Below are 25,243 nucleotides of genomic sequence, written 5' to 3'. Positions count from 1 at the left end.
CCTGGGGGACTTCTGAGTCCAGTTGTGGCAGATTAGCTAACATACGTCTGTACCATATGGTGGAAATATAATACAAGTCACTAATGCAGACATACATATAATTCTAAATTTTCTAGTAGCAACACTAAAAAAAAAGTAAAAAGCAGACGAAACTAATTTTAGGAGCACCTGGCTGGCTCAGTTGGTGGAGCGTGTGACTCTTGACCTTGGGGTCATGAGTTTGAGCCCCAGATTGAGTGTAGAGATGATTAAAAAAAACAACAAATGAAACTTCACAAAAACCTAGTTTTAATATGTTTTATTTATTGTAATATGCCTAAAATAGTATCGTTGCAACATGCAGTCAATAGAAAAAGTTACCTCTTTTTCTAAAGAGATATCGTACATCTTTTTCATACCACGTTTTTGAATTCTGGTGTGTATTTTACACTTCTAGCACACTCCACACTCCACGCAGACCAGCCACACTTCAAGTGCTCAGTAGCCACACGTGGCTAGAAGCTGCAAGTTGGACAGTGCTGACTTCAGATACACTGTTAAAAAAAGTCTTGAGGGGTTGCCTGGGTGGCTCAGTTGGTTAAGTGTCAGACTCTGGATTTCAACTCATGTCAGTCTCACAGGCCTGAGATTGAGCCCCGCATCCCAAACCCTGCTTGGGATTCTCTCTTGGAAGCATCATAGATAACAAGAAACAAGGAGAGTTTCTGGGCCTTCTCCAGGAGGAGGAAAGTGTCCACGTAAGCAAGTACAGCACACCGCTGTTTGTGCCTCGGGAGCGTTTGCTGATCCCAGAGAAAGAACCGTGAAACAGACATTGATGTGACCACGAAAGTCAAGAGGGTGGTTATCTGTCAGGGCGGCTTTGCCCTCCAGGGGACATTTGCAACACCTGGAGACCGGGTCCTTTGTCACCACCCGGGAGGGGGTGCGTTACTGCCATCTAGTGGGTGGAGGGCAGGGAAGCTGCTTACACCCTACAGCACATACAACAGCCCCCCACCCAGAGCCATCGGCCTGAGATGTCGACGTGCCGAAGTTGAGCAACCCTGGTCTAGGAGAAGAATCAAAGCCCGGAGCCCACGAGAAACGGAGACCCTTTTTGCTTTACACGGAGCTTTCAAGGCAGTGCCCTAAGGGCAGGAGTGGACTGGACGCGAGCCAGCCCTGTCACAGGTGTGCAGTGGGCCTTTGGACACCTCGAACTTTATACTCGGGTTAAGGTAAGAAAAGCAGTCCCCCGGAGGAGGACATTGTCGTTGCAGGCCACAGATGATGCCTAGAATTTTCACCCAGGTAGTCCAGCGTCTGGTCACAGATAACCAGGCACATAGGGAGTCAAGGTGGCGTGAGCGGGAATCAGCAGAGACCACGGGAACAGACTCACGGAGAGCTCTGATACCAGACTCAGATGGTGGTAAAGGGGCAGGTGTGCCATTTTTAAAGAGATAAAGGCACCCTTGAAATCTGTAGCAGGAAACTTGGGGTGCGAAAGGTGGCGTAGCGGAATTTGAAATATTAGAGCAAATGAAAATCCCAGAACTGAAACCTGCAGAAACCAAAGTGAAGAACTCTGGATTTCACAGCAGACATAGTTGAAGAGAGATTTGGTGGTCTGAACAATAGGAACAGAGCGGGTCCTGAATAGAGGGCAGGGGACAGGACAGGGGGCGAGAGGTAAAGGGATGTGGTGATCACGTCTCAAAGGTTTAGTTGGCGTCCCAGAAAGAAAAGAGAGAGAATGTGGCAGCTTTTAAGAGTGCACGAAGTTGTGTGGTGCGAGAGGAGAGAAGTTCGCTGTCCCCTTGATGGGGATGGAGGGGGCCCTTGGGCCTGGCAGCACGCTTACCGTTAGGCTGTGCCGCCTGCTTCGTGGCATCTGACCGTCATTGTTTTTTTTCCCCTAAATCCTTTAAAGTCAAATTCCTAATTCTATCTTTCTAGATTTCGTATATTAAGAATTTATTTTTCTGATTTCAGTACGTTGTGAAATATCTTCAAAATTTTAGTGAATTTGTGTGTCTTAAAAAACAAGGAATGAGTGAAATTGGCCAGACTGCAGGCTCCACACACACGGGTGGCATGAATGAGGTGTACACCTAGACGCGTTCTGCGGAGACGCAGAGATCACAAGTCACGGGCAGGGGAGCTGTGCTGGCAGCCGACGTGGCACGCGGCAGATCGGAAGCCTGGCCCCGTGCTGGAGAACAGCCAGTGGAAGACTGCCCGGCAAGAGTGTCTTCTAAGACTGAAGCTGGAATGGAGCTTCTTCAGACAAAAGTGGAGAGAGTTTCCCGTGAGGAAAAGGGAATCCCAAAGGATATACTTGAGGCCAGAAGCAGAGAATCCCAGATGCAAGGTCAGAGGGGCAGAAGAGGAGGAAAGACGTGGCGGCCACGGAGGTGACCGCACGCTCGCTGCGCACGATAGCACCTTGTGCAGTTACAGATACACGTGGAAGCAGTAGATGAGAAGTGATACAATGTGACAATCCTGAGAACGTCGGGAAGTTGCATCTGTAATCCGAAACCCTGCCACCGAGAAGGCTGGAGGCCGATGGTTTCACCGGTGGGCTCTGTCATTTGAGGAAGGATGTGGGACTTGGTCATGTGATGTGGCCGGTGGGATGTAGACCACGACTGTGTACCACTTTGAGACCTAACCTCGAGGGGGGTTGCTCGTTTCTACTCGCCCCTTCGGGGGCCTTCCCGTCGCCTCCTTGGGAAGGATGTGCTTTGGGTGCTGCTGGGCTGAGAGAGGGAGAGGCGCCCTGTGCGGGCCTAGATCCCACTTGTGGCTGGAGGCCGCCCCTGCTGAGTCTTGGCTGACCTGCAGACTCGTGAGCGAGAAGGTGGTGCTTGTTGTGTGAGCCACCCGGGTCTGGGGTGGATTGGGGTAGTTACTATGACATCAGCCGGCACACTCCACCTCGAGACCTCTGGGAAGCAGCTGCTGTGGTACCCTTCGCGGAGACATCACGCTTGCTTTTCACTGACTGTCCGCAGGGGTGTACCACATGGCATCCGCTAACTTGCTACGTAACCACTGGGTGTCCGCCACGGTCTGGGGTGCACAGCTGAATGAGGACGTTCCCATAAAGGGGGGCGCCTGGGTGGCTCAGTCGGTTAAGTGTCCGATTTAGGCTCAGGTCACGATCTCACGGTTCGTGAGTTCGAGCCCTGTGTCGGACTCTGTGCTGTCATCACAGAGCCCTCTTTGGATTCCCCCTCCCCCCGCCCCTCCCCCGCTTGCACTGTCCCCCAAATAAAGAAAACATTAAAACAAAAGTTCCCATAAAGAACTTAGGTTACTGTAGGTATAGAAAGACTTAAGTAAAGCACAGCTTTTTATGGAGGAAGCGCGAAAGCTCTCGGCAAGGGGGTGCCACGCTGGCTCCCGACGGGCTGGCCGCACCCCCTACCCCCTGCCCCCCCCCCCGCCCCCGGTCCTCGCCGGTGTTCTCCCATGCTTTATGCCTTTCTTCCTGGTGTATTTGACAGGAATGGTTTAAAAGTTGGCTTTATGGGATGTGTTTTACTTGCAATAAAATTGACTTAAGCGTGCACTTTGAATTTTGGAAGGTGCATGTATGTTCCCTGTGTCCCCGTGTACTCGGCCACCTTCGTCAGCCCCCAGCGGCCACCGGTCTGCTGTGTGTCACGGTAGCTTTGCTGTTTCTTGAAACCCACGTGAAAGGGATTGGGTGGCACGAGGTCTCTTCAGCTGAGCACGGTGCGCTCAGGGCACGCGCGTGTGCCGGTGGCTTGCGAGCACTTCTGCACTGCCGTGCACTCGCCCGCGCTTGCCTGTGAGGCCGAGGCTGCGGTGAGCACTCCCGCTGGGCACACACCCCGGGCCCGCGGCAGGGGGCCTTTCGCCGTTTTCGGGGGGCGGCTGTGCACGTGTCACTCCTGCCAGCCGGTGGGAGCGGTCCCAGTTCCTCCACGTTCTTGCCGGCACTTGGTATGGTTGATCTTGTGAGTTTTGGTTACGGTGGGGGGCGTGTAGTGGAACCTTACTGTGGTCTTAATTTGCATCTCCCTTTTTCTAACCACTGAAATCAGTAAGCATTACAGAGAGTGGAGGAAACGCCTCGGGTCTGTGGGGACTCGGGGGCGAAGAGTGGATTCTCCGGTGTGGGCATCTCTCAGTTCACGGAGGAGGCAGGCAGAATGGCGTGGGGGCGAGGGAAGAATACCGTCAGGGTGCAGACGCGAGGAAGGGCCATGTCCCTCCTGGTCTTTCCACCTCTTTGATCGCAAGATACTTGTCGAGCGCCGGTGTCTGTGAGAGAAAACAGTGGGAAAGGGCCACAGGTCAGAAATTGTCCGGAAGAGTCTGCTTCCTGGGACTCAGATGCTATGCCCGCAACCACACGGGCTCTGGCTGGCATCTTATTTGTCAGGTGGGAACATCTTTCTTGGTGAGATAGGGTCGTACTCGGGCGGCCAAGCTCAGACCTCCTCACAGTGGGCCAGGCGCCCTTGCCCTACTTTATGTGACTGCCCACGTGATCCCCCGGTGGAGGCTGAGGGTTTGGAAACCTGTGTGTCCCGGGCCACGTCTCCATTTAGCACAAGAGCCCTGCCCTTAAGGCACAAATGACAGATTCGTGTCAGCCTGAGGCCTGTTGGGGTCAGAGGTAAAACTGATAGGCATCTTTCTCCTGTCCCTTAAGAGTGGTTATCTTGCACGAATGTTGGCCATCGCCACTGTCGAATGAGACAGGATAGGCCCTGAAAAGCATGAGCGGCTGAGGGTGTTTTAGGTTGATCGGTGCTGGGACATGGCAGGGACAGAGCCGGCAGGGACACAACAGTGTGGTTGGAGGGGGTGCACGTGGGGAGCACCGCTGTGTGGGTACGCAGGGCTGACCTGGCTCTGACCCAGACACTAAGCCACTGTCAGGGTGCCTGCCCTCCAGCCCAGCGCCTGAGGAGGAGGGAGCGTGTTTGTCCCCGCGTCTGGGTGCACTGGTGACTCACTCTCCAGTCTTGGGTCTTACTGCTTAATATCTTCTTACAGAAGGACCAGGTTTTTGTCATCCTCAGATAGACCTTGTTTCACATTTCACATTCTGAAATTGGCATGAGTCTTAAGAGCCAGTGATACGGGGTCGTCATAAGCCTCACGTTGTCTCAGGCAGTGCTAAGCCGTGATGTGGTGTCCTGCTTCATTTCTGGAAGGGCCCACCGAGGAGGGGGCCGTAGACAAGTTGGGGGTCTCGGGCACAGACTGGATCCTGATCGTCAGTCAGGATGTGTGGCCTGTTTCCCACCTCCCCTCTTCTCTGGTCTTCATGGAACGTGGGGACGTGGGCCACCCCCTCTCAGGCACGAGATGTGCAGTGTGACAGTTTGAAATTACTGGAATAAAGACACAGTTCTAGCCCGCCCTGAAACTAACATTGTGAGGACCACCTCAGTCTGGTCTGGTCCGAGTGAAACCACACCAGCTTGGAGCGACGGTCACTGGGAGGAACTCCTGAGTTCTGGTGAGGGTGACTACAAGGCCCAAGGTATGGCCCCTCGGGCCCAAGGAGAGCCCCCAGGAGGACAGATCTTCAGGCCCCTCCTTGGAGCAAGGGGGTAGCTCAGCCCCCGGAGAGAGAGAAGGCAGCTGGTTTGGCCGGGCCAGGGCACGGGCCGTCAGGAACTCTCAGAGGGCGGCGACCCACCTCCGGCAGGCCAGTAGCGTGGGGCTGCAGAGGGGATCCGGATGATGACGTGGGCACCGGGGTCACCTTGAGAGGGCCGTGAGAAGGTTATGGCCAGGGTGGGGCCCCAAATTCACTCTGGGACCTCGGAGCCCCTCCAGTCCTCACCCCAAACTGCAGGAGGGCCCCTTCTGCAGCTGTGGCACCGCCCCCCGCCCCCCACAGCGGCCCTGTACTGAGACAGCCACGAGGGAGAGGCGTGCAGAGGGCTCTGCCCCGGGCTGTTCGTGGAGGTGCGCTTGGAACTGACAGGTGGCATGGGGACACTGTGTCCAGCCAGCCAGTTCTGTCCTTGGGAGATGGGCTCGGTCTCTTCAAGAACGGAGAGGATGCGGGGCTACCCATGTGGCCGGGGTTTGTGGCGCACGCTCTGCCCGGGCCTTGCTCCTGAGGTGGGTGGGTGCTGGGTGCTGGGAACGTGCGGGTGGACGCAGGCGGGGCCAGCAAGCACACTCTTTGTTGACGGAAACAAAGCATCTGGGCTGCGGAGTGAGCAGAGCTCTTTGTTTTTGAGGCCGCTCAGACTGAAGTGCACCCGTGTCTCCTTCCTTGCCCGTGAGGGCCGGCAGGGCCGCTGTGGTGTACCTCTTGAGCCGGGAGGGCACCCGGTCCCTGAGTCTGCAGCCCTTGTAGCTGCTGCTGGGAAGGCCGATGGTTGGACACTTGCCAGAGAAAGCACTGGAGTCACCGTGGGCCCCGAGACGGCGGGGCAGCGGCAGCCAGTGCTCCCCAGACCGCACGAAGCCCACGGGACCCTCCCCCCGCCCCAGCCAGACTCCAGCGTACGTGTGGGAAGTGAGAGTGCTTCCCTCCTGTCCGCACTGCCCTCCACGACAGGACCCAAGGTGGGGGCGGTCCGTGGAAAGGAGAGGCTTCCCCACGGGTCACTCTTGAGTAGGTGAGGAGCCCCTGAGAGCAGGTGGGGCTGGACTGGGCGGGTGCCTGGGGGAGGCACATAGGCATAATGTGAGCCCCGCTCTCTTGGGGCCATCGTTTCTTTCCTGATCACGCCGGGCCTGTGGCACGGTCGGGCGTCTCCCTGCTGGTTCCCCTTGGGAGAGCCACCCTCTCACTGGGGGCAGGGCTCTGCCTTCAGGCAGGGTGGCGTGCCAGACTGCCCTCTTGGATGGCACCCAGGTTCGTCCCCACTCTCTGCAGTACCTTGTGAGTTCCCGAAGCTGCCTTCTGGGCATTGGCCGTTACTGTACATCATAGCCACGCGCCAGGGCCAGGAGGTGCCTGGTTATTCTTCTGCCTTAGTGACGGCCCTGCTGTAAGTCTCCTGGCATTCGGGAGGGCTGTAGGAGGGACCCTGTGTCCGAGGTCCTGCAGGAGCAGAAACCAGTAAGGGGTTTCAGGGAAGGAGCCCCCAGGTGCTTCTGTGGCCGTCTCCACAGAGCTCAGTCTGACCAAGCTGTTCTCTCTCTTTGGATGCTGCTGTGTTTTCCTTTAAGATGTGCTCTGAGTAGCAGAGACCTGTCTCCAGGAGGTGAGAGGAGGTAGGGTGGTACCTTAGGCTTGGTTGTCAGAGGAGGCTTCTGGAAGGTGATGGAATCCGGGTGGGCAGGAGATGGGAGATCGGTGCTGCTTGCCCTGGGCTGCATGTGCTGAGCTTACAGACTCTTTCCCACAGCAGATGGGGGGTGTCCCAGCCAGAGCTGGGCTCCCCGGGTGCGGGGAGCGGATGAGCCAGTGGGGGCTGGCGGTGGTGGAGGAACCAGGCCTGGGCTCCTTTTATACTCTTAGGTCATTACATTGTATATCAGTTTGTTGGTGAAAAGGGAGAGTTTCTCAGAACATCTCAAGGTGAGGTGACCAGCTGGCTGGCTGACATGTGATTGTCCCCCTAGGAAGTCTTAGGGGAGGCCTTCCAGACGGCTCTCCATGGTCAGCCAGTGCTTGTTGGCCCACGAGCACGAGGGTCCCGACTTGTGAGGCCAGTGCTGTCCCCGAGTCCCCTTCAGCCCTCACATGTCCCACACGGGTCCTTCACGCTGTGACAGCAGTGTCACTGGGAGACCCAGCTCAGAAAGATGACCGATCTTTCTAGTTGTCACCTCTGCAATCCGCTAGTGGTGGGCTCTAAGGAAAACTGTGTCCTCGTCCGGCGAATTGAGAACTTCGATCCTTAAAATGGCGCAGGGTGGTCTTTTCTATTTTTTTTTAAATGTTTATTTATTTTTGAGACAATGTGAGAGACAGAGTGCAGGCAGGGGAGGGGCAGACAGAGGGAGACACAGAATCGGAAGCAGGCTCCGGGCCCTGAGCCCTCAGCCCAGGGCCCGTTTGAACTCTGGAACCGCGAGATCATGACCTGAGCCGAAGTTGGACGCTTAACCACCAGAGCCACTCGGTCGCCCTTGGGTGGTCTTTTTTAAATAGCAGTTTGTGTTCTGCCAGTGATGTGTCTCGAACCCGCCTCGTCATGATGTCTCGTGAGGTGCTCGTTTGCGCCGTGTTTAGGGTGAAGACACGGTTCCTCTGGCCCTCTCGTGTGTGACTTCCGCGGGTGGGTGCTTTGTCCTAAAACTGAAGCGAAGGGGGGTCATTTAGAGCATGCTCATCCGCCTGCGGGAAAGAACTTATTTAAAAGACCGACTTGCTGACTCCAGGGGCCCTGGCAGGGCTGGTTGGTCCCAGGGAGGCCCCCTGGGGCCTGGCCTGCCCGGGGCTGTGGGGGGGGGGGGGAGCGCTGTGGGGGGGGGCGGGCAGAGCTCTTGATGTAAGGATTCTGGCTTCGGTTTCTGAGGGAAGCCGCACCCTTGGGTTCTGCTGTGCATCGCCCGGTCTGGAAACGTCACCTGTCACCCGCGCTCGTGTGCAGCACGGTGGTGCCCCGTGTGCGGTGGAAGGCGGGCCCGCGCCCTGCTGTCCAGCTCCTGCCGACGACTTCCCTGCCCTCCCACTTCACCCACCTTTCCTGTAGGTGACAAGGCTCTCGATGGCTACAGTAAAAAGAAGTACGTCTGCAAGTTGCTGTTCATCTTCCTCCTGGGTCATGACATTGACTTTGGGCACATGGAGGCCGTGAACCTGCTGAGCTCCAACAGATACACGGAGAAGCAGATCGTGAGTGTCGCCGGAGGGGGGCGGGGGGCGGGGTGGGGCTGGCCTCCAGGACACCTGAGGCGGCCCCAGGGCCCCCCTCCCCGCCAGGAGGCAGTCTCGCCCGTGGAAGGGCCTTTTCTCCTGGCGGGGTCTTCTGATTTGGAGGCCGCTTCTTTCCTTGCTCCTTCTTTCCAGCTCCCCTGTGGGTCTGGATGGTGCTGCAGGGAGCCAGGCCCGGGTGTCTGGGGCAGGCCTGCTTCCTGCCCCAGAGCGTCTGCCTAACTCACCGGCACGGACAACCCCCCACCGACCCGCTCCCCGTGGTCCCTGTACAACTGTCCCTTTCTGGCAAGGCCGCCACACCCCCGTGGCAGAAGAGCTGGAGCCGCTCCTGGGCGTGCCCTTGCCCTGCTGCCGGCTCCCAGTGCCCTTCCAGATGGCGCTGGCACCTGGGCCCCTGAAGCCCTCTCCGGCTTTGTAGCTTTAGCCCTGTAGCTCCTCAGAGTAGCAATATTTTTATGTTTTCCCCAGTGTTGCAAAGTTAACAGTTTCCTCTGTCCGAAAATTTAACTTACAGGAAGTAAAATAACAAAAAACCAAAAAACCCTAGACCCCCCCCCCCCCCCCCAGGAATGTCATGAAGTATTGGTATTTACCTGATAAGAATTTGGGTGTCTGCCATGGACCAAGCAGTCTGCTGGGAGGCCCCTGGGGACATAGGGACCAAAAGCAGATGTGGGCCCTGCCCCTTTTCAGTGAAGAGATGGCATCATACAGTTCGTAAACGGAGAATTATAGCTGTGGCCAGTGCTCAGGGCAGAAGGTGTGGAGAGCTTTCTGGGGCCCTGAGAGGGGCTGGCCAGTAGGGAAGGTCCTCCAAGGAGGGCATCCCGAGCGGGGACAGAAGGACGAGGGCTTAACTGGGGGATGAGGGCAGACAGAGCCAGTAGCGCCCAGCTGGGCTCACGTGTGCCGGAGCTGAAGGGGCAGCGGTGGCTGGAGGGGAGACGGGGGAGGTGGGCTTGTGGGTGGGGCCTTTCTCCCAAGGCCAACAGGAAGCTGCACAGGAGTTTCACCTGCACGGTCAGTGATGAGATGAGTCTCGAGAAGGTCACTGTGTCCCCTGCATGGGGAGAGTGTGGACGGCAGGGGTGACACGGGGCTGGAGTTGGGCCAGTGGTGAGGGCGCAGAGACAGATCAAGAGAGAGGGTGAGGCCGGAGTGAGCAGGGTTTCGGGAACTCATCGTGGTTTCTTGGGGCCTTCCAGTGGGGGTCCTTTCCGCCCTGTTCAGGACAGTGGTGAGTCCACATTGCTCACACGTGGTACCATGGATAGGTGAGTGGGATGGGAGGTGGGACGGGGGACCGAGGCATCTGGTTCCCATGGGGACGTCTAAGTGCCTCTTGGGTGCGTCCCTCAGGACTGTCTTATGGCAGAGCGGGAAGCAGGGACTTTGCCTCTTTCACGACACTGGTGCTTTCATCAGAGTGCAGAGGAACCCTCTGTGGCGCGACCCCCTCCTGCAGGACACTGGGCAGTGGAGGCGTCGGGAGGCCGGCCCAAGGCTGGACGCTTGTGCCTTGTTGTCCGTGTCGACCCAGGTTATCACGAGCTCTCTGTCCTCTTGTCTCTCCGGAACCAGGGCTACCTCTTCATCTCTGTGCTGGTGAACTCCAACAGCGAGCTGATCCGGCTCATCAACAACGCCATCAAGAACGACCTGGCCAGTCGGAACCCCACCTTCATGGGCCTGGCCCTGCACTGCATCGCCAACGTGGGCAGCCGAGAGATGGCCGAGGCGTTTGCTGGGGAGATTCCGAAAATCCTCGTCGCTGGGTATGTGTCCCATGACTCGTCGGAAGTGCGTGTGTCTCTCGCGTTAAGTGAACCAAACGTGCAGCTGCTTAGAGGATATCTAGGATGAGTTCGTCTCCCTGTCTTAGGCGGTGGGGCAACCATACGTGTAGGTGCCTGGCGAAGTCCCGTCACGCCTCTCCTGCCCCAGTACCGCCGGGGTTTGGAAGAGCGTGGAAGAAGGGCCCTGCCGGCTGCAACCAACCGACAAGGGCCCAGCCTCCCACGCGGCTGCCGGAGAAGGAGCGCGTCGTCCTGGGTTGTGGCGCAGCACCCCTTCTCGCCCTTTCTCCAGAGTGTCACTGAGGAAAAGTTCAAGCACAGAATTCTTAGAGACCTACCCCCACCCCCTTTGATTTGGAGAGGGGCCACGTGGGGCAGAGTAGGCCGCTCTGGAAGGGTGCCACGGGGCATGGCAGAGGCAGGGTCCTGCGTTCGTGTTCCTGGACTCTGCTGAGCTGGGGAACTGACCCAGGGTCCACACCCTGGTGACACATCTGGCTCAACAAGCGCCTCAGGCCCGGGCACTTCGTCGGGACCAAGCTCTTTCAGGGTGGCCGGCAGTGCAGACAGAGGCCACGGCACTCTGGATGCCGGGACGCCACCCCAAACCCTGTGGCACACGGACGCTCCTCCCTGAGGCCTAGCTGTGCCTCCGGGGCGAGCCCTGGGCTGCACCAGTGACCAGAAGGGCTGTGGCCACACAAGCCCCGGAGGAGTGTCTGTCCGAGGCGTGTGCCACCAGAGGGAGACGGAGTGGCCAGGCCGGAAGCACGGCCCCACGGGAAGGGGGGCGGGGCACTCAGACGCACGCCGGGAGCAGGTCACTCACTGGAAGGACAGCGGAGCCGAGGAAGCAGGTGGGGAGCCGAGACGACGCTCCACGTCTGCCGATGAGAGCTGTGGGGCATGGTGGCCGCCCTGAGCGCAAACTAAGACAGAAGAGACTCGAGGGACTGGATGTGAGCAGAGTGACCCTGACGGGACGTTCGGGTCCGGACCCCACCAGGGTGGGTGTGGGTTCAGGGCCGCACGGCACCTTGTTTTCCTCACTCGTTAGGGCTGCACCAGGTTGGGCAAGGCCTTCCCTGAACCCCTTTCCCTGCTCTGGCTGCCGCCTGGCCCTTGCCCTGTTCCTGGCGCACACCAGGGAGCACGTCTGCGCCCTGCCTGCCTCCGCCCGCAGAAGGCAGGCTCCTGGGGGCTGAGGTTTCTGTCTGCTGTGGCCATTGCTTTGTTTCCAGCGTTTTGACCAATACCTGGTACACAGCAAGTGCTTGAAAAATGCCTGTTGGACGAGTGTGACGTAAAACAGAGATAATCTCTGGAGAGCATTCAGATGGCAACTGAAGAACGCTTTCCTGAAGTAAAGGACGGACCGCACCTACAGTGAAAGGGCACAGGGGGCGCATGGCCAGGCCCAGCGTGGACGGGACAGGGGAGAATTCTGCTGCGGGAAGACGGTTGAGCCGTGCCTGCGAGTTTCACGGCCTAGGGGACCTGGCGCGGTCATGCCCACCCCGCTGGATTACCTGTCAGAATCGAGGTCACAGACAAGCCTACACCAAGAGGCTCAGGCCGCGTGGTACCCACGAGCCCTATTCGAACGCCCTTCCCAGCTCTTGAATGTGCAGTTAACCCACGGGCAGCTCAAGGTGAAGTGCTCAGGCTGGAGACGGCCAGAGACGGATTGAGGCATTGCAGGGGTGGCAGATGCAGAGGAGATTGTCAGCAGTCAGATAACTGCACTGGAGTTGGCACGTTGGGGGCGGGACGGCGGCCCCCAGCAGGCGTTCAGGAAGCGAGGGTACTGGGCCATGGGCCCGAGATAGAACTGACACAGAGCGGGCAGTGGCCTCCCCGGCCTCCCCAGGGGTGTTGGATGCCGTACTTCCCTCTCCTCGAATGTTCTTCTGGTGTGGGTCCCGGGGGCAGGAAGGCCCTCCCGTGCGAGCACGGAAACGCAGTGGTGACTTGGGGCGGCTCTGCCATAAGGCCTGCGGGGCGTGCTGCCTGCTCCTTGTGAGGATGGTGTGGGGCCAGAGAGGGCCAGGGACGGACTGCTCCCCCGGTGCAGTAGAATCCTACGGGGTTTCCGTGAAGGCAGTTTCTCCCGGGGGTAGAATGGGGAGCAGCTTGAGGGTTTCTTGTGTTGGGCTGGATTTAGGGCCAAGAAAGCTATGAGGCAGGTAAATGGTGACGACGGTCCCAGCCCTCCTCTCCCCTCCACGTGGAGCAGGAGCCCCCACTGCTTCCACCGTTGCCCTGCCGTGTTCTTTTTCAGACGGCCTCCACGGGGCTGTTCCTTGGTGGGCGGCTCGGCGGAATTTGGCTGGGGTTTGGTGGGGAGGAGGGATAAAGAGCCCTGGGGACGTTCTCTGCCCGCCGCCAGCATTAAAACCGGAGCAGGAAACCCTCCAGATGTCCCTCTCCCCAGCTGTCTGTAGTCGTTCTGACCTAGCTTCTCAGTGTTTGCTGTGCTCCAGGGACCCCGGGCTCTGTGGCTCAGTGGCTACTTTTCACAGTCAACCACACGAAGGGGCAGGAGGGCATTTGAATCCCCGCCTCTGCTGTCCCAGCACAGAGAGAAGCAGGGGGTGGGATGCTTCACAAGGGCACCCGACAGGGGTTTTGGACACGGGAGGAAATCGCCGGGGGCATTTTGTGGCAGTGCAAGGCTCTCTGTTCTTTCTGTTTTGATTGTATGTTGTTAACTGAGTTTTGAAAAAAATACCGTGATCCAAGCAGAGAGGAGCATGAGTTGAATATGGTCAGTCTTGCATAGCCAAGGTCTTATTCAGCAGTTGGGAAAAATACCAGAACTGACACTTTTGGAGATGAGACACCTTTCCTGGTGGGATTCTTTGCTGTTGACTGTCTTGGGCAGGAGCCAAAGGCAGGTCTTCAGAGCAGAAGCCGTCTGTCACTGTCCACACGTGGTCCACACGGACACCTCTCGGAGGCGGTGGGCGTGGGCTGGATCACACGGGAGGGTGCAGCGACCTGGTCTCCATGTTACTCCGGCGTATGATCTGTGAGGCTCGGGGCCATGCTTAGCTTGTTGGGGCCACGTGGGGTGCCAGCCATGTTCTCGAGCGGCCACGGGTGTTTGTCTTTCAGAGACACCATGGACAGCGTGAAGCAGAGCGCCGCCCTGTGTTTGCTGCGTTTGTACCGAACGTCTCCCGACCTCGTCCCCATGGGTGACTGGACGTCCCGCGTGGTGCACCTCCTCAACGACCAGCATTTGGTAAGTGCCTTTGGACCAGGGTCCTGCTCACCCCACCGAGTGACCGTCTCTGGGATGACCATTAAGAAAACAGCAGCTCGGTGCTTTCTGAGGGGACACTGAGCTTAGTCCACTGAGCCTGTGAGCGTGTGTGCGCTCCTGTGGCTAGGGGGAGGGGCCCCTCCTTCCCGGGGGTGGGACCGTGCAGACACGACCTCCAGCCCGCCCCAGAGCTAGCTGTCGCAAGGCTTCCCGTGTGCTGGGGCCGCACAGACCGGCCAGACCGAGATCAGCGGCTTCTGGAGACACCCTGTCCAGGGAGGGCAGTCCGTGTGGTGTGCCTGTCTGTCAGGCGGTGGTGAGGGTGTCCCGTGACCCCCGCCTAAGCTCCTGCCCGCAGTCTTGCTAATCTGCACGACTGCTCCACAGGCCAGGCCTGAGCGTCCTCCCTGTGTCGTAGACAGGAACGTTTGGTGGTTGTGGTTTGACATGGGTCACAGGTCCGGTCCACACCAGCCGGGGCATACAGGGTCGTGACACCAGGAGATGGGGTCAAGTTGGAGCAGGCGTTCGGCACAGTGGCTTTGCGCTGTGCGAATTCTGTTGTAACACTGAGAGAATTGAAATGTAACACAGGGTTTCCTCCTGAGTAGATGGGGGTTAGTATGCAGGCTGCTTACTATGTTTTTTCCCAGAAACGAACCTACCTCAAAAATTAAAAATAAATGATCATTGCGTGCAGATTCAGAGGAGAGAGCCGGTCGGCAAGCTTGCTGTGCTGCGGCCGCCCTGGGGGCTGTTCCCACGTTGTCGTTGCCCACGTTTACTGGGTGTTTGTGTCCAAGCACGGCAGCCCTCCCTGAGGGTGGAGCTCCGCCTCTGTGGCCAAGTCCTGGGGAGAGGGGGAAGGGCCTGGGTGGGGGGGGGGTGGGGGGGTGGGGTTAGGGTTAGGCCTGCACGCCGGGTCCCCCTCAGTCTGTTCAGGTTCAGACTCCGCTGGTAGAGCCGGGAAGCCATGCTGGTGGCCGTGAGGCTTGAGGCCACGGGTCACCCACCAGGCAGCCCCTGCGCGGCAGTGGGGCTTTTTCTAGTTTCGCACCTGAGGAAACCGAGGCTCGGAGAGACGGAACGGCTTCACATAGATGCGGATTTGAACCAGGAGGTGACGGAGGGTCAGAACTGGGACAGCTTGGGGGGCCCGAGCCACACGGCCAACCGACACCAAAGCCCTTGGCCAGCAGACGTCCACCCCCAGCACTTGTCACAGTGACGGGGACTATCCCAGCTGCCCGCAGGATTCCTCTCGCTGACACCCAGAGATCCTGCAGCCCCAGCTATGGGGTCTGCTTTGGTGCCCTGATGCACACGACTCTGCTTCACCAGGTGCGCTGCCTGGCACATTCTTGGCTACAGGCACCAGAACCCAGCTCGAAGCGGGAGAGGTGGAGGGGCCGGCCCAGCCAGACCACGGGAGGGCTGAGCCCATCATCACCCCGCCTCCTTTTATCCTGCTGTTCTCGGCCCACGTTCACTGTTCTCTTGGCGCCTGTCCTCTGTGTGGCCTTGGCTTCCGTGTCAGATACTTCCTGGCTTTGCCGGTGAAGGAGGCCTGAGACTTGGCTTTCTTTGGTTTCAAGGTCAAAGAATGCCCGGAGGGGTGTCAGCTGGGTGGCAGAGCGAGCCAGCCCCTGTGGGTCCTGTGTTCAGAGAGCAGTGGAAGAGCTGAGGGGGTGTGTGTATGTGTGGGGGGGCAGGCCATGGGCTGTGGCCGGGGGGCAGCACCGAGGGCCATTTGGGCCTGCCCCGGTCTTCTCACACTGCCCTTCCTACGAAGACCCCTGCAGGGTGCAGAGGACGTGAGACACTGTGCTTTAGGAGTCTCCTCAGAATGCGCAGATTTGTTCTGTCCTCGTGGTGGGCCAGGCCGAGCCCCACACGCTTAGGAGCCGTGGGGACCACCTCTGCCCTGGTGGGACCTGCGTGCTCACAAATACTGACCTGTCAGAGCTGGCTTGCGAGGGGAATCTGTTGGTACTTACTCTGACCGCTGAGAAGTGGGCGTTGAGGCCAGTTAGGTCCGTTTGGTGCAGCCTTCACGCTGTCATTGGAAGGCTGAAGGAAGCGCTCAGCTCTGGCTCTCCCCCACGGTCTCCGTCCTCGAAGCTTCGCAGCTGCTCGAAATGCTGGTCTTGTCCCACCTGCTCAGGAGCACGGTGGAGGATGGCCAGCCGGGTCCGGCAGGGGGGGGGGGGGGGCAGGGCTCTCCTGGGCTTTGTCCTCGTCCTCACCGTCGGTAGTGGCATTCCTTTGTTCACGTATCTGTGAGGGCATCTTTTCTTCACCAGCATCTGCCTTCAAGAGATGTGGATTGCCGGGAGCCGCTCCTGGCGGTGCCGGGACAGCCGTCTGCAGGGAGAGTCCCCGCACATTGAGGCCGGGTGCCGTGTGGGGGCCCTGCAGGGAAGGAGTCTCGCCTGGGTCTGGGGTGCTTCGGGGCCAGTGTGGTGGGGACACAGCCTGGACTGCTTCCAGAGAAGGGGAAGAGTGGGCTCTCTCAGTTGTTGTTCTGCGCTGGAGTCTAAACAATGTCTCCCTCCCCAGTCCACACAGAGTGATTTTTTTTTCTTTAAAAAAAAATTTTTTTTTTAACGCTTATTCGTTTTTGAAAGACAGAAACAGCGCATGAGTGGGGGAGAGGCAGAGAGAGGGAGACACAGAATCCGAAGCAGGCTCCAGGCTCTGAGCTGTCAGCACAGAGCCCCACACGGGGCTCGAACTCATGAACCGCGAGATCATGCCCTGAGCCGAAGTTGGACGTTTAACTGACTGAGCCACTCAGCCTCCCCTTTTCTGTTTTTAAAAGATTTTATTTTACACCCAGTGTGAGGTTTGAACTCACAACCCCAAGATCAAGAGTTGCACGCCCCACTGGCTGAGCCAGCCAGGTGCCCCCACACAGAGTGATTCAAATCAGGGGCAGCAGTGAGTGCAGCTGCCCACAGGACCAGACAGGTGGCCAGACCCAGAGAAGGGCAGGAGGGCCAGTCGGGATGGGGCCTCCGCTGCCGCAGCGGTCTGGGCCACGTGTCCAGGCTTGCAAAGAGAAGCTCCAAAAAGAAAACGGGAGATGTGCGCTCTTGATGGTTAGAGATCTGTGAATCTGGCCCATGGACTACAGGTCTTTGCTCTCCATTTAAAGTTTTATTCGGAAAATGACTTTGCAATGAGAAGCCAGGCGCTTTGGCTGCAGTCACAGCATGTATCTGTTGTGTCTGTTCCAGGGTGTGGTGACCGCGGCCACCAGCCTCATTACCACCTTGGCCCAGAAGAACCCCGAGGAGTTCAAGACTTCTGTCTCTCTGGCCGTGTCCAGGTTAAGCAGGGTGAGTCTGTCGATGGGAGTGGGACTCAGGGTGCAGTTTGGTCTCAGTTATTTTAAATAATACGTTGGTTTATTAAAGTAAATTATTAGATTAAATAATTAATTATTATTAGATAATAATTATTAAATTAAACAATTAAATAAAATTATTAAGATAATTTTAAATAATACGTTGGTTTACTGTTTAGAGTACAAGGTGTTTGGCTCAGTTTGCAAATTCAGGACTGAGGACTCTTCTTGGTTAGGAAGTCTTTGGGTTTTCTTTCAACCTTTTTGTCAGTTGAGAAGTGTCCTGTCTGCACAGGAAGGTGCACGGAGCGAAACAGCCCGGCTCACACTCGTGCTGCCTAGGGTGGGGGCGGGGGTGCCGGCTGGGCCCCCTGCTGTGGGGAGCCCTGTCCTCACTCGCGTGGCCTCGCTCCTTGCTTTCCTTTCCTTTGCTGCCTGAGCGGGTGTCCTTAACTCTGTTGTCTAGCTCTGACTGCGCCCTGAATCTTCACACAGATGGATCCCGCGTATGGGGTGTAGTCTTTTATGTTTGTCCCGTTAGGCTCCGCATTGTGGAATGACCGTATTTGTCCTGTGTGCCGTTCGTTCAGTTTTGACGCTGTAGGATTTGTCTGAACACACAGCATACGTGCCCAGCGCTGAGGCGGGTGTGAATCACCTGCTGGGAACAGCTTTGCTGCCTCGGGGTGTGTGTGTGTGTGTGTGTGTGTGTGTGTGTGTGTGTGTGTGTGTTGTCCCTGGAAGTGGCGCTGCTGGCTCGTGGGGTGGCCGCGCTTCACCTGAGGGGACGGTGCCACGGCACTCCGCCAGCAGCGTGCAGTTCCCGCTGCTCTGCATCTTGGCTTTTTAAATGTTCGCCATTCTGGGGCGTGGCGGGGTCTCGTGATTTACGTGTCCGTTTTCTTCAGGGTCAGTGAGGTTGGGCAGCTTTGCGTGTTTATTGCTTTCTTGAACATCTTCTTCTGTGAAGTGCCTGTTAAGAAGTCTTTTGCCCACTTTTCTACAGAGTTTGCTTTTTTATTGTTTTGTAGAAGTTGTTCTCTACATATTTTAGATATGAGCACTTTCTTGGTTAGATTAAGTTGAACCAAACAAAATTGCCCACTTCTAACTATTACTGCTCTCTGAAAATGGCATCTCTGTATGCTTCAGTCTACCCTGTGTTTAAAAATCTTGTCCTACTCTGTAACTTGCCGTTTTACTCTCTTGATGAGGTCTTCTGTGGTCGGAAATTCCTCCTTTTAAAGCACCAATCCTTTCCTTTGTGGTTAGTGCTTTTTCTGCCCTATTTATGAGGTCTTTCCCAGTTCTGGGGTTTCATTTAGGTTGACCACCCGCTCTGGGACTGGTGTCTGTATATATCCAGTCCTAAAAGGCCTCCCTGCCCCCGCACCCCCCCAACAGTGCCGCCTTGACCACAAACCACGGGGCTCTGTCTGTGCCTCCTTCCCTTGGTATCATCTCTGTTCATCTTACACAGCGGTGCGCTGTCTTCGTTACTGGAACTTGAGGACAAGTCTTGATGTCTAGTGGAGCACGTGTCTTGTTCCCCCAAGAATCCTGTTGGGACTGCCTTTAATCTGTAGGTCAGTTTTGAGAGAATTCAAATCTTTACAGTATCGAGTCTTTGAATCTGTGACCATGGCATACCTCTCCATTTATTTGGGTAGTCTTTAATTTTTCTCAATAATGTTTTATAACTTTGTGAGTGGAGATTCTTTTATCTTTTGTTAGATATCTTTATACAGTTTATTTTTAGAATGCTGTCCTCAAGGATATCTTAAAATGTTATTTGTAAACTACTATGGGTTGGTTTTAAGTAACTGGTGAAGCCATTTGAGATTGGGGTTTCTTGTTGGCAATTTCTTTTAAAAAAAATTTTTTTTAGTGTTTTATTTATTTTTGAGAGAGAGAGAGAGGGAGGGAGGGAGGGGCAGAGAGAGAGGGAGGGCCAGAGAGAGAGGGAGACACAGAATCTGAAACAGGCTCTAGGCTCTGAGTTGTCAGCACAGAGCCCCATGCGGGGCTTGAACTCATGAGCCGTGAGATCATGACCTGAGCTAGAGTTGGACACTCAACCGACTGAACCACCCAGGCATCCCTGTTGACAATTTCTTATTATGGATTCAACTTGTTTGATAAATTATGAGTCTTTGTATTTTCTGTCCTTTCATTCACTTTGGTTATGTTGCACTTTCCTGACATTTGCTAATGTGTCTAAATATTCAGATGTATTGACAGAAAGTTATTCTGCACACGGGGGTCCGTAGTGCTGCCTCCTTCCTGGTGTTGATGCGGGTATTTGCACCTTCTCCCTTTCCCGATTAGTCTCAGCAATTCTTCTGATTTTGTTGCCCTCTCTATTATGTTTTTTTTCTCCCCGGCTAGTTTTGCTTCATATTTTTATTTCCTCTACTTTTTGGGTTAATCTGTTACTCTCTGTAAATCTTTGAGGTAAATTACTCATTGCTTTCTTTTCTATATTTGTTTCAAATGTGTGTGTTTAGAGTTGTAAGGTTTTGAGTGTGGTGTTAGCAGCACGAGACGGCCTGTGTTGGCCCCCCTGTCCCGAGGAGCACGGTGCTGCTCCCTGTCTTCCTCCAGTGCCTGCCCGTGTGCCCTCTATCTATCGCTCTGCTTCTTCTGCCCATGCCTCAAACAGCATGGAGCTCACCTCCCTGCAGGAGGGGCCGCCTCCTGGGTCCAGGCTGCTGTCTTGCAGCCGAGTATAGGAATTAGGTGAACCTTCCTGAATGTGTTTACCTAGGACCTAAAGTGTCACACCTGTGGCTTTGTAAGGCGGCGCTCCTCTGACTTCCCTGGCAGACACAGGAGGTGGGGAGGCACTGGGCTGTGTGTTAGTGGAAGTGAAATGTCTTAGGGGCGGTCGTGTATTTGGAAGGTGGAGGGGGTGTCTGCCCCGCCAAGGACTGTGATACACAAGGAGATGGAGCCATGAATGGAGGAAGCTTGCTGTCTGGCCTCCGGTGAGCTCATGGCAGGGGTCTGTGCTGGAGGGCTTGTCCCTCCTGAGGGGACTGAAGTTCTCCCTTTTGGGTTTTGTTCACTTTCTGCTCCACAGAGGAATGATTGGGTTTCCGGTCTGTTGAATTCTGTAGCGGTTCTGGGTCAGTGGTATAGGCTGGTGTGTGCCCACGGAGCGGGCCGGCTGTTGCACAGCAAGAGCGCGTGGGCTGTTCCCCAAAGTGACGGCGGGCAGCTGCTCTCCATGGGAGCCTGGCACGGCTGTGCTCCTTTACCTCTAAAATAGGAGACAACTAAATGTCCCTATTAGCTCATCGAATGGAACTGTTTCTCAGGTAGCGTGTGACCTCAGGACCACGCCGAGGGCCTCTCTAAATGACACCCGTCCGCACCCTGTGTTGTCTTACAGATTGTGACATCTGCATCAACAGACCTTCAGGATTATACCTACTATTTTGTCCCGGCTCCCTGGCTGTCCGTGAAACTTCTGAGGTTGCTACAGTGCTATCCACCCCCAGGTAACAGCTGCCAGCACAGACCTGTCTGAGAGGGGTTTGCTTCAGCATCGTAGGGTTACTCTTGTGTTGTTATCGTTACAAGACCTTTTCTGCTGCTAGTTCTTGTTCTGCGGGTCCTTTATGATGCTGCCACACATCTTGGCTCTCCCAGAGCAGCTGGTAGAGAACTCACAATTTTCTTGGGATTTGGGGTTATCTCTGCTTTTTAGATAATACGGTATCTGTCCTGTGCAGCTTTTTGAAACAGTGTCTTTCAGTAAAACTGGAAATGCTTACAAGCTCTGTATTTTAAGTTGTTAATAATCTGTATAACCTTAATACACACAGTGGAGATATTTTTCTGTTCACGTTTTATTGCAAAATGTTACTTTTGACTAATACGGCAAGTATCTAGAAACGGAACTTTTTTTAAAGTTTTTATTATTTTTGAGACGTAGAGAGCGCGCGCATGCCCGCACGCAAGCAGGGGAGGGGCGGAGAGAGGTGGTGACAGATGATATGAAGTGGGCTCTGTGTGCACAGCACAGAGCCCACTGAGGGGCTCTAACGCATGAACTGAGATCATGACCTGAGCCAAGGGCAGATGCTTAACCGACTGAGCCACCAGGCATCCCTAGAAATGGAATTTCTTGATCAAAGGATGTAGGTACTTCCGAGTTGTCCTTTACACTGATTGCTCGTTGTAACCTTTACGTTTTAATCTAATTGGTTTTGTGCAAGATATTTCTTTGTTAGATTCCAGTAATTTTCTCTTACTTCCATACTGAAGTATGAACTGCACACCTGCAGCCGATCCTTCGTGTGGGGGGACTTCCCTTGAGCCGGAGCAGGACTGGCCTCCCCAACAGCCACTCCTTACTTCTGCCTCCCTCCCTGCCCGGCCCTGCCCGGCCTGGCGGCCGTCCCGCTCCTTCATTCTGAGATCTGGGGTGTCTCCACTCACTCGTGGGTGTGTTTCCCTCATGACTCTCCTTTCAGGGCTTGGCCACCTCTCTGCTCAAGCCCTGGGGCAGGGGGTGGGGGGAGCTCCCCAGGGCCCTGATGGCGCCCCACCCGCGTCTGCAGGGCTCCGCTCTTCTTGACTGGCTGGGTTTGCTAGCCCTGGGTGTGCTGGGGGCTTTGGGGGACATGCTGTACAGGTTGTGTCTGATATTTGATATTTTTATTGCTTTCTTATTCTTTTTTTTTGTCTATTATTTCTTTTTTCTGGTTTCATTAGAATTTTTAACATTTCTTTCTCTTCATTGGTTTTGATAACAGTGTCTCTATTTCTATTGGAGATAGAAAGTGGAGGAAAAATCTTTTGTCCCCTTTCTTTCCAACTTTTATATTTCTTGTCTGCGTCTCCGAGATTTTCTTTTCTCTCTTCTAATTCAACGAAGGTGTTGTGCATCTCATTTGCATTAAAATGTACGTGCAGTGACATCCTCTCGCCGGAAAGAGCCGCGCACTCTGATGGGGAGCGTGTGCTGGCCAGCCGTCTCCCCCTGGTTGTGAGGTGGTGCGGCTGGGGGGCAGGTGGCTCTGGGGGGCCCGGCCCGACAGCGCTCTGTCTCGCCCAGAAGACCCTGCAGTGCGAGGCCGCCTGACCGAGTGCCTGGAGACGATTCTGAACAAAGCCCAGGAACCACCAAAGTCAAAGAAAGTGCAGCATTCCAATGCCAAGAACGCCGTGCTCTTCGAGACCATCAGCCTGATCATCCACCACGACAGGTGTGTCAGCAGCGGGCGGTGCTCTCCTTCCCCGGCCTCTTCCCCGGAGCGTCCTGGGTGACGTCGGGTGCTTACCCGCTCCCCGACACGGACAGGTCGCCTCTGCCCTCCTCAGGCGGGCGCGTGCTCCCTGCGGGCTCCCCTTCTGGTCTCTCCTCCGCTGCTTCTCTCTGGCCTCAGAACGTGCGCACCATCTGCCGCGGTGTTACCTCTCCCCGAGGGCCTCTCCTGTTTGTCCCGAGCACCCTGCTGCTGCCTGGCTTCTCCCGTGACCGCACAGGAAGGGGGGCGGGGGGCCTGTCCGCGTGTGTCCCCGTTAGCCTTCCTGCGGCACGAAGCGACAGTCAGCGTTGGTTTGAGGCCTTTGTGGGGATGTGGTGGCGGTGGCCGAGTGTGTCGGCGAGCAGAGAGATTGGGGATGGGGGGATGGTTTGCTTCCTTTCGTTTTCTTCTCAGCTCCTGTAGCCCGACTTCCTGCCCGTGGCCTTGAGCCCAGTGCCTTGTTTTAGCATTCCCGTTAGCGTGCCGGGGTGGCTCCCATGCGGGGCTGTGGGAGACGCCGCCAGGGTCCCCGTGAGTGCCCACTGCTGCACTCCACCCAAGGTGGTGTGGGGGCACGGTAGGCGTGGCCCACCCTCTCCTGGCCACCTTCCGCCTCGACGTTTTTGGACAAACGTAGTTTCTTGTGACAGAAACTCAGTCTGAGAGTCCTACTTCAGCAGGGTTGGGAACTGTTGAAAACAAAACTTTAGAGGTCAGAGGAAGCCTTTTGGTCTTTATTGAATGCGTTTAAAGAGCCACAACATCACGAAGGTAAAGCGGAGAGTGAGCAGCAGGGTGGCGGAAACTTCTTGGCGGCTGGCGCTTCGGGACCTACCTCTCGTGTCTGCCTCTGTGCACGCGGCTCTCGGGACTCTTCCCACGGCAAGGCCTGTGTTCAGCCGTTCACCACGGCTGGCTGCCTCTGGCTGAGGTGACGTTTCCGGCCGCTCGGCGAGAGCCCGGAGCGTTCCCTCCGCCAGCTCGGCGCCGAGGCTCAGAAGGAGCTTGGTTTGGGACGGCGCCTTCGCTGCCACCGCCTCTTTGAAGTTGGGGAATCCTGCGCGCGAGGGGGCAGCGAGCTGAGCTGCTGCGAAACTGACCTCGGGGTTTAGGTCCGTGGCTTCCGGTGTGGGGGCCCCGAGGTCTCCTCTGGCAGTGCCGTGGCCCCGAATGCCACCCGCCTCGCCGACCTGTGCGTGGCCCTGTCTGTGAGGCTCCTACCGAGGAACCCCCAGCCGCCCCTCTTCTCCTGCCCGTGCAGTGAGCCAAACCTGCTGGTGCGCGCCTGTAACCAGCTGGGCCAGTTCCTGCAGCACCGGGAGACCAACCTCCGCTACCTGGCCCTGGAGAGCATGTGCACGCTGGCCAGCTCCGAGTTCTCCCACGAAGCCGTCAAGACGCACATCGAGACGGTCATCAACGCGCTGAAGGCGAGTGCTCTGTCCTCGGGGCTCTCGCTGCCGTGTCCCCGGGGGTCTGTTCTCTGTGAGGCGGGCTGAGAGCACATAGTACCCAGCGCTGAGTCCCGCACGTACCCGAGTCACGATAGGTGTTTGAATCATCGCAAACGGTTCTTTTTGGTAGAAAGATAAAACATCTCGTCCTTGTCTCTGAGAAAACTCACCATGTGCGAAAGAACATCCGCTTTTCTCAAGGAATTACAATTCCAGAGTTGAAGAGCCAGGTTGAGGTCACTTGCGCCTGTTACCTGCCTTTGTGAGCCTCCAAAGCAGGCGGTGTGGGCTCGCTCCGCAGGCTCGGCCGTGACAGCACCCCTGCGTTCTCCTTGCCGTGCTAGGTCCGCTGGAGAACGCGAGGCCGGGGGGAGGCCACAAAGCCCGTTGTTCTGTCCCTGGCCTGACCCCGTTCCTTTGTGTGCTCACATTTTTGGTGTGTGTTTTGAACGAGAGGCCACACGAGGGCCCGGCCCTGCTTTTGGTGTTCGTTATCAGTCACTGCCAGTCTCAGAAAGACTTGCCCTTGCTCTGGCCCGTGGTCCTGCAGCGGTGCTTCCCGGGGCTGTCCCGTGCCGAGGAGCAGCTAGGGTCTTACTCCGCAGCAGAGGCTGAAGAGCAGGTGTGGGGTGGGGCCCGAGAGCAGCGCTCTGAGAAGCTCCCGGGGGAGGCAGAAGGTGCCAGTCTGTGACCATACAGTAGAGGCCTCTGACTGCCCCCCAGGGACGGAGCTGGATTCTGGGTGGGGAGAGTCAAGGAGCGAGGGGCTCCGTGTGACCTGTCTGTCGCGGGGAGGGGGGTGGTCCCGAGATCCAGACGGGGAGTGGGGGCAGTGCGCAGTTAAGCGTTGGGACAGAGTCGGGTGCCTGAGCCGCGTGGCCCGGTCACCTGGCCCGGGCTCTGCTCGTGCGGCTTTTTACTCTGCCTCGCACCCCCAGACGGAGCGGGACGTGAGTGTGCGGCAGCGGGCCGTGGACCTCCTCTACGCCATGTGTGACCGCAGCAACGCCCAGCAGATTGTGGCCGAGATGCTGAGCTACTTGGAGACGGCCGACTATTCCATCCGGGAAGAGATTGTGAGTCTGAAGGCCGCCGCGCTGCCACCACAAGACTTCCTTTCCTTACAGTGTGTGATTCTGCCCTGGCGCTTGATCGGGAATCCGCTAGGTCCTGGGTCGGGATCCCTCTGCTTAAGCTTCCAGGCCGCGTTCTCAGGGGAGCCTTGCAGGCTTTTGGAAATGACTTGAAACAGCCCTTGCTGACAGGGACCCTCACAGTGAGGTAGTTTTGCAAC

The 25,243-nt window shown here is 56.7% G+C and overlaps 1 protein-coding gene and 1 non-coding gene across 4 annotated transcripts in view; both read left to right on the top strand.

Annotated features, from left to right (window-relative positions):
* AP2A2 (adaptor related protein complex 2 subunit alpha 2) overlaps positions 1–25,243 on the top strand; it is an 89,470-nt gene that overhangs the window by 49,063 nt on the left and 15,164 nt on the right. For 2 of the 3 annotated variants that reach the window (XM_045039741.1, XM_006937669.4), the window contains exons 3-10: positions 8,640–8,782; positions 10,406–10,599; positions 13,738–13,867; positions 17,128–17,229; positions 20,632–20,740; positions 22,303–22,453; positions 23,757–23,925; positions 24,888–25,025. In XM_045039741.1, coding sequence (XP_044895676.1) covers positions 8,640–8,782; positions 10,406–10,599; positions 13,738–13,867; positions 17,128–17,229; positions 20,632–20,740; positions 22,303–22,453; positions 23,757–23,925; positions 24,888–25,025 — 1,136 coding nt within the window. The remainder of the gene's footprint in view (positions 1–8,639; positions 8,783–10,405; positions 10,600–13,737; positions 13,868–17,127; positions 17,230–20,631; positions 20,741–22,302; positions 22,454–23,756; positions 23,926–24,887; positions 25,026–25,243) is intronic. The other variant, XM_006937670.4, reaches the window with a different exon arrangement.
* LOC111556864 lies at positions 1,769–1,892 on the top strand. Its single transcript, XR_002736579.1, has one exon. It is a non-coding gene; the product is annotated as a U6atac minor spliceosomal RNA (small nuclear RNA).

Source organism: Felis catus, chromosome D1 (assembly GCF_018350175.1).
Source record: "Felis catus isolate Fca126 chromosome D1, F.catus_Fca126_mat1.0, whole genome shotgun sequence".
Lineage (NCBI taxonomy): Eukaryota > Metazoa > Chordata > Mammalia > Carnivora > Felidae > Felis > Felis catus.
The sequence above is the reverse complement of the archived record's forward strand: the minus strand, read 5'-3'. Positions and strand labels throughout refer to the sequence as shown.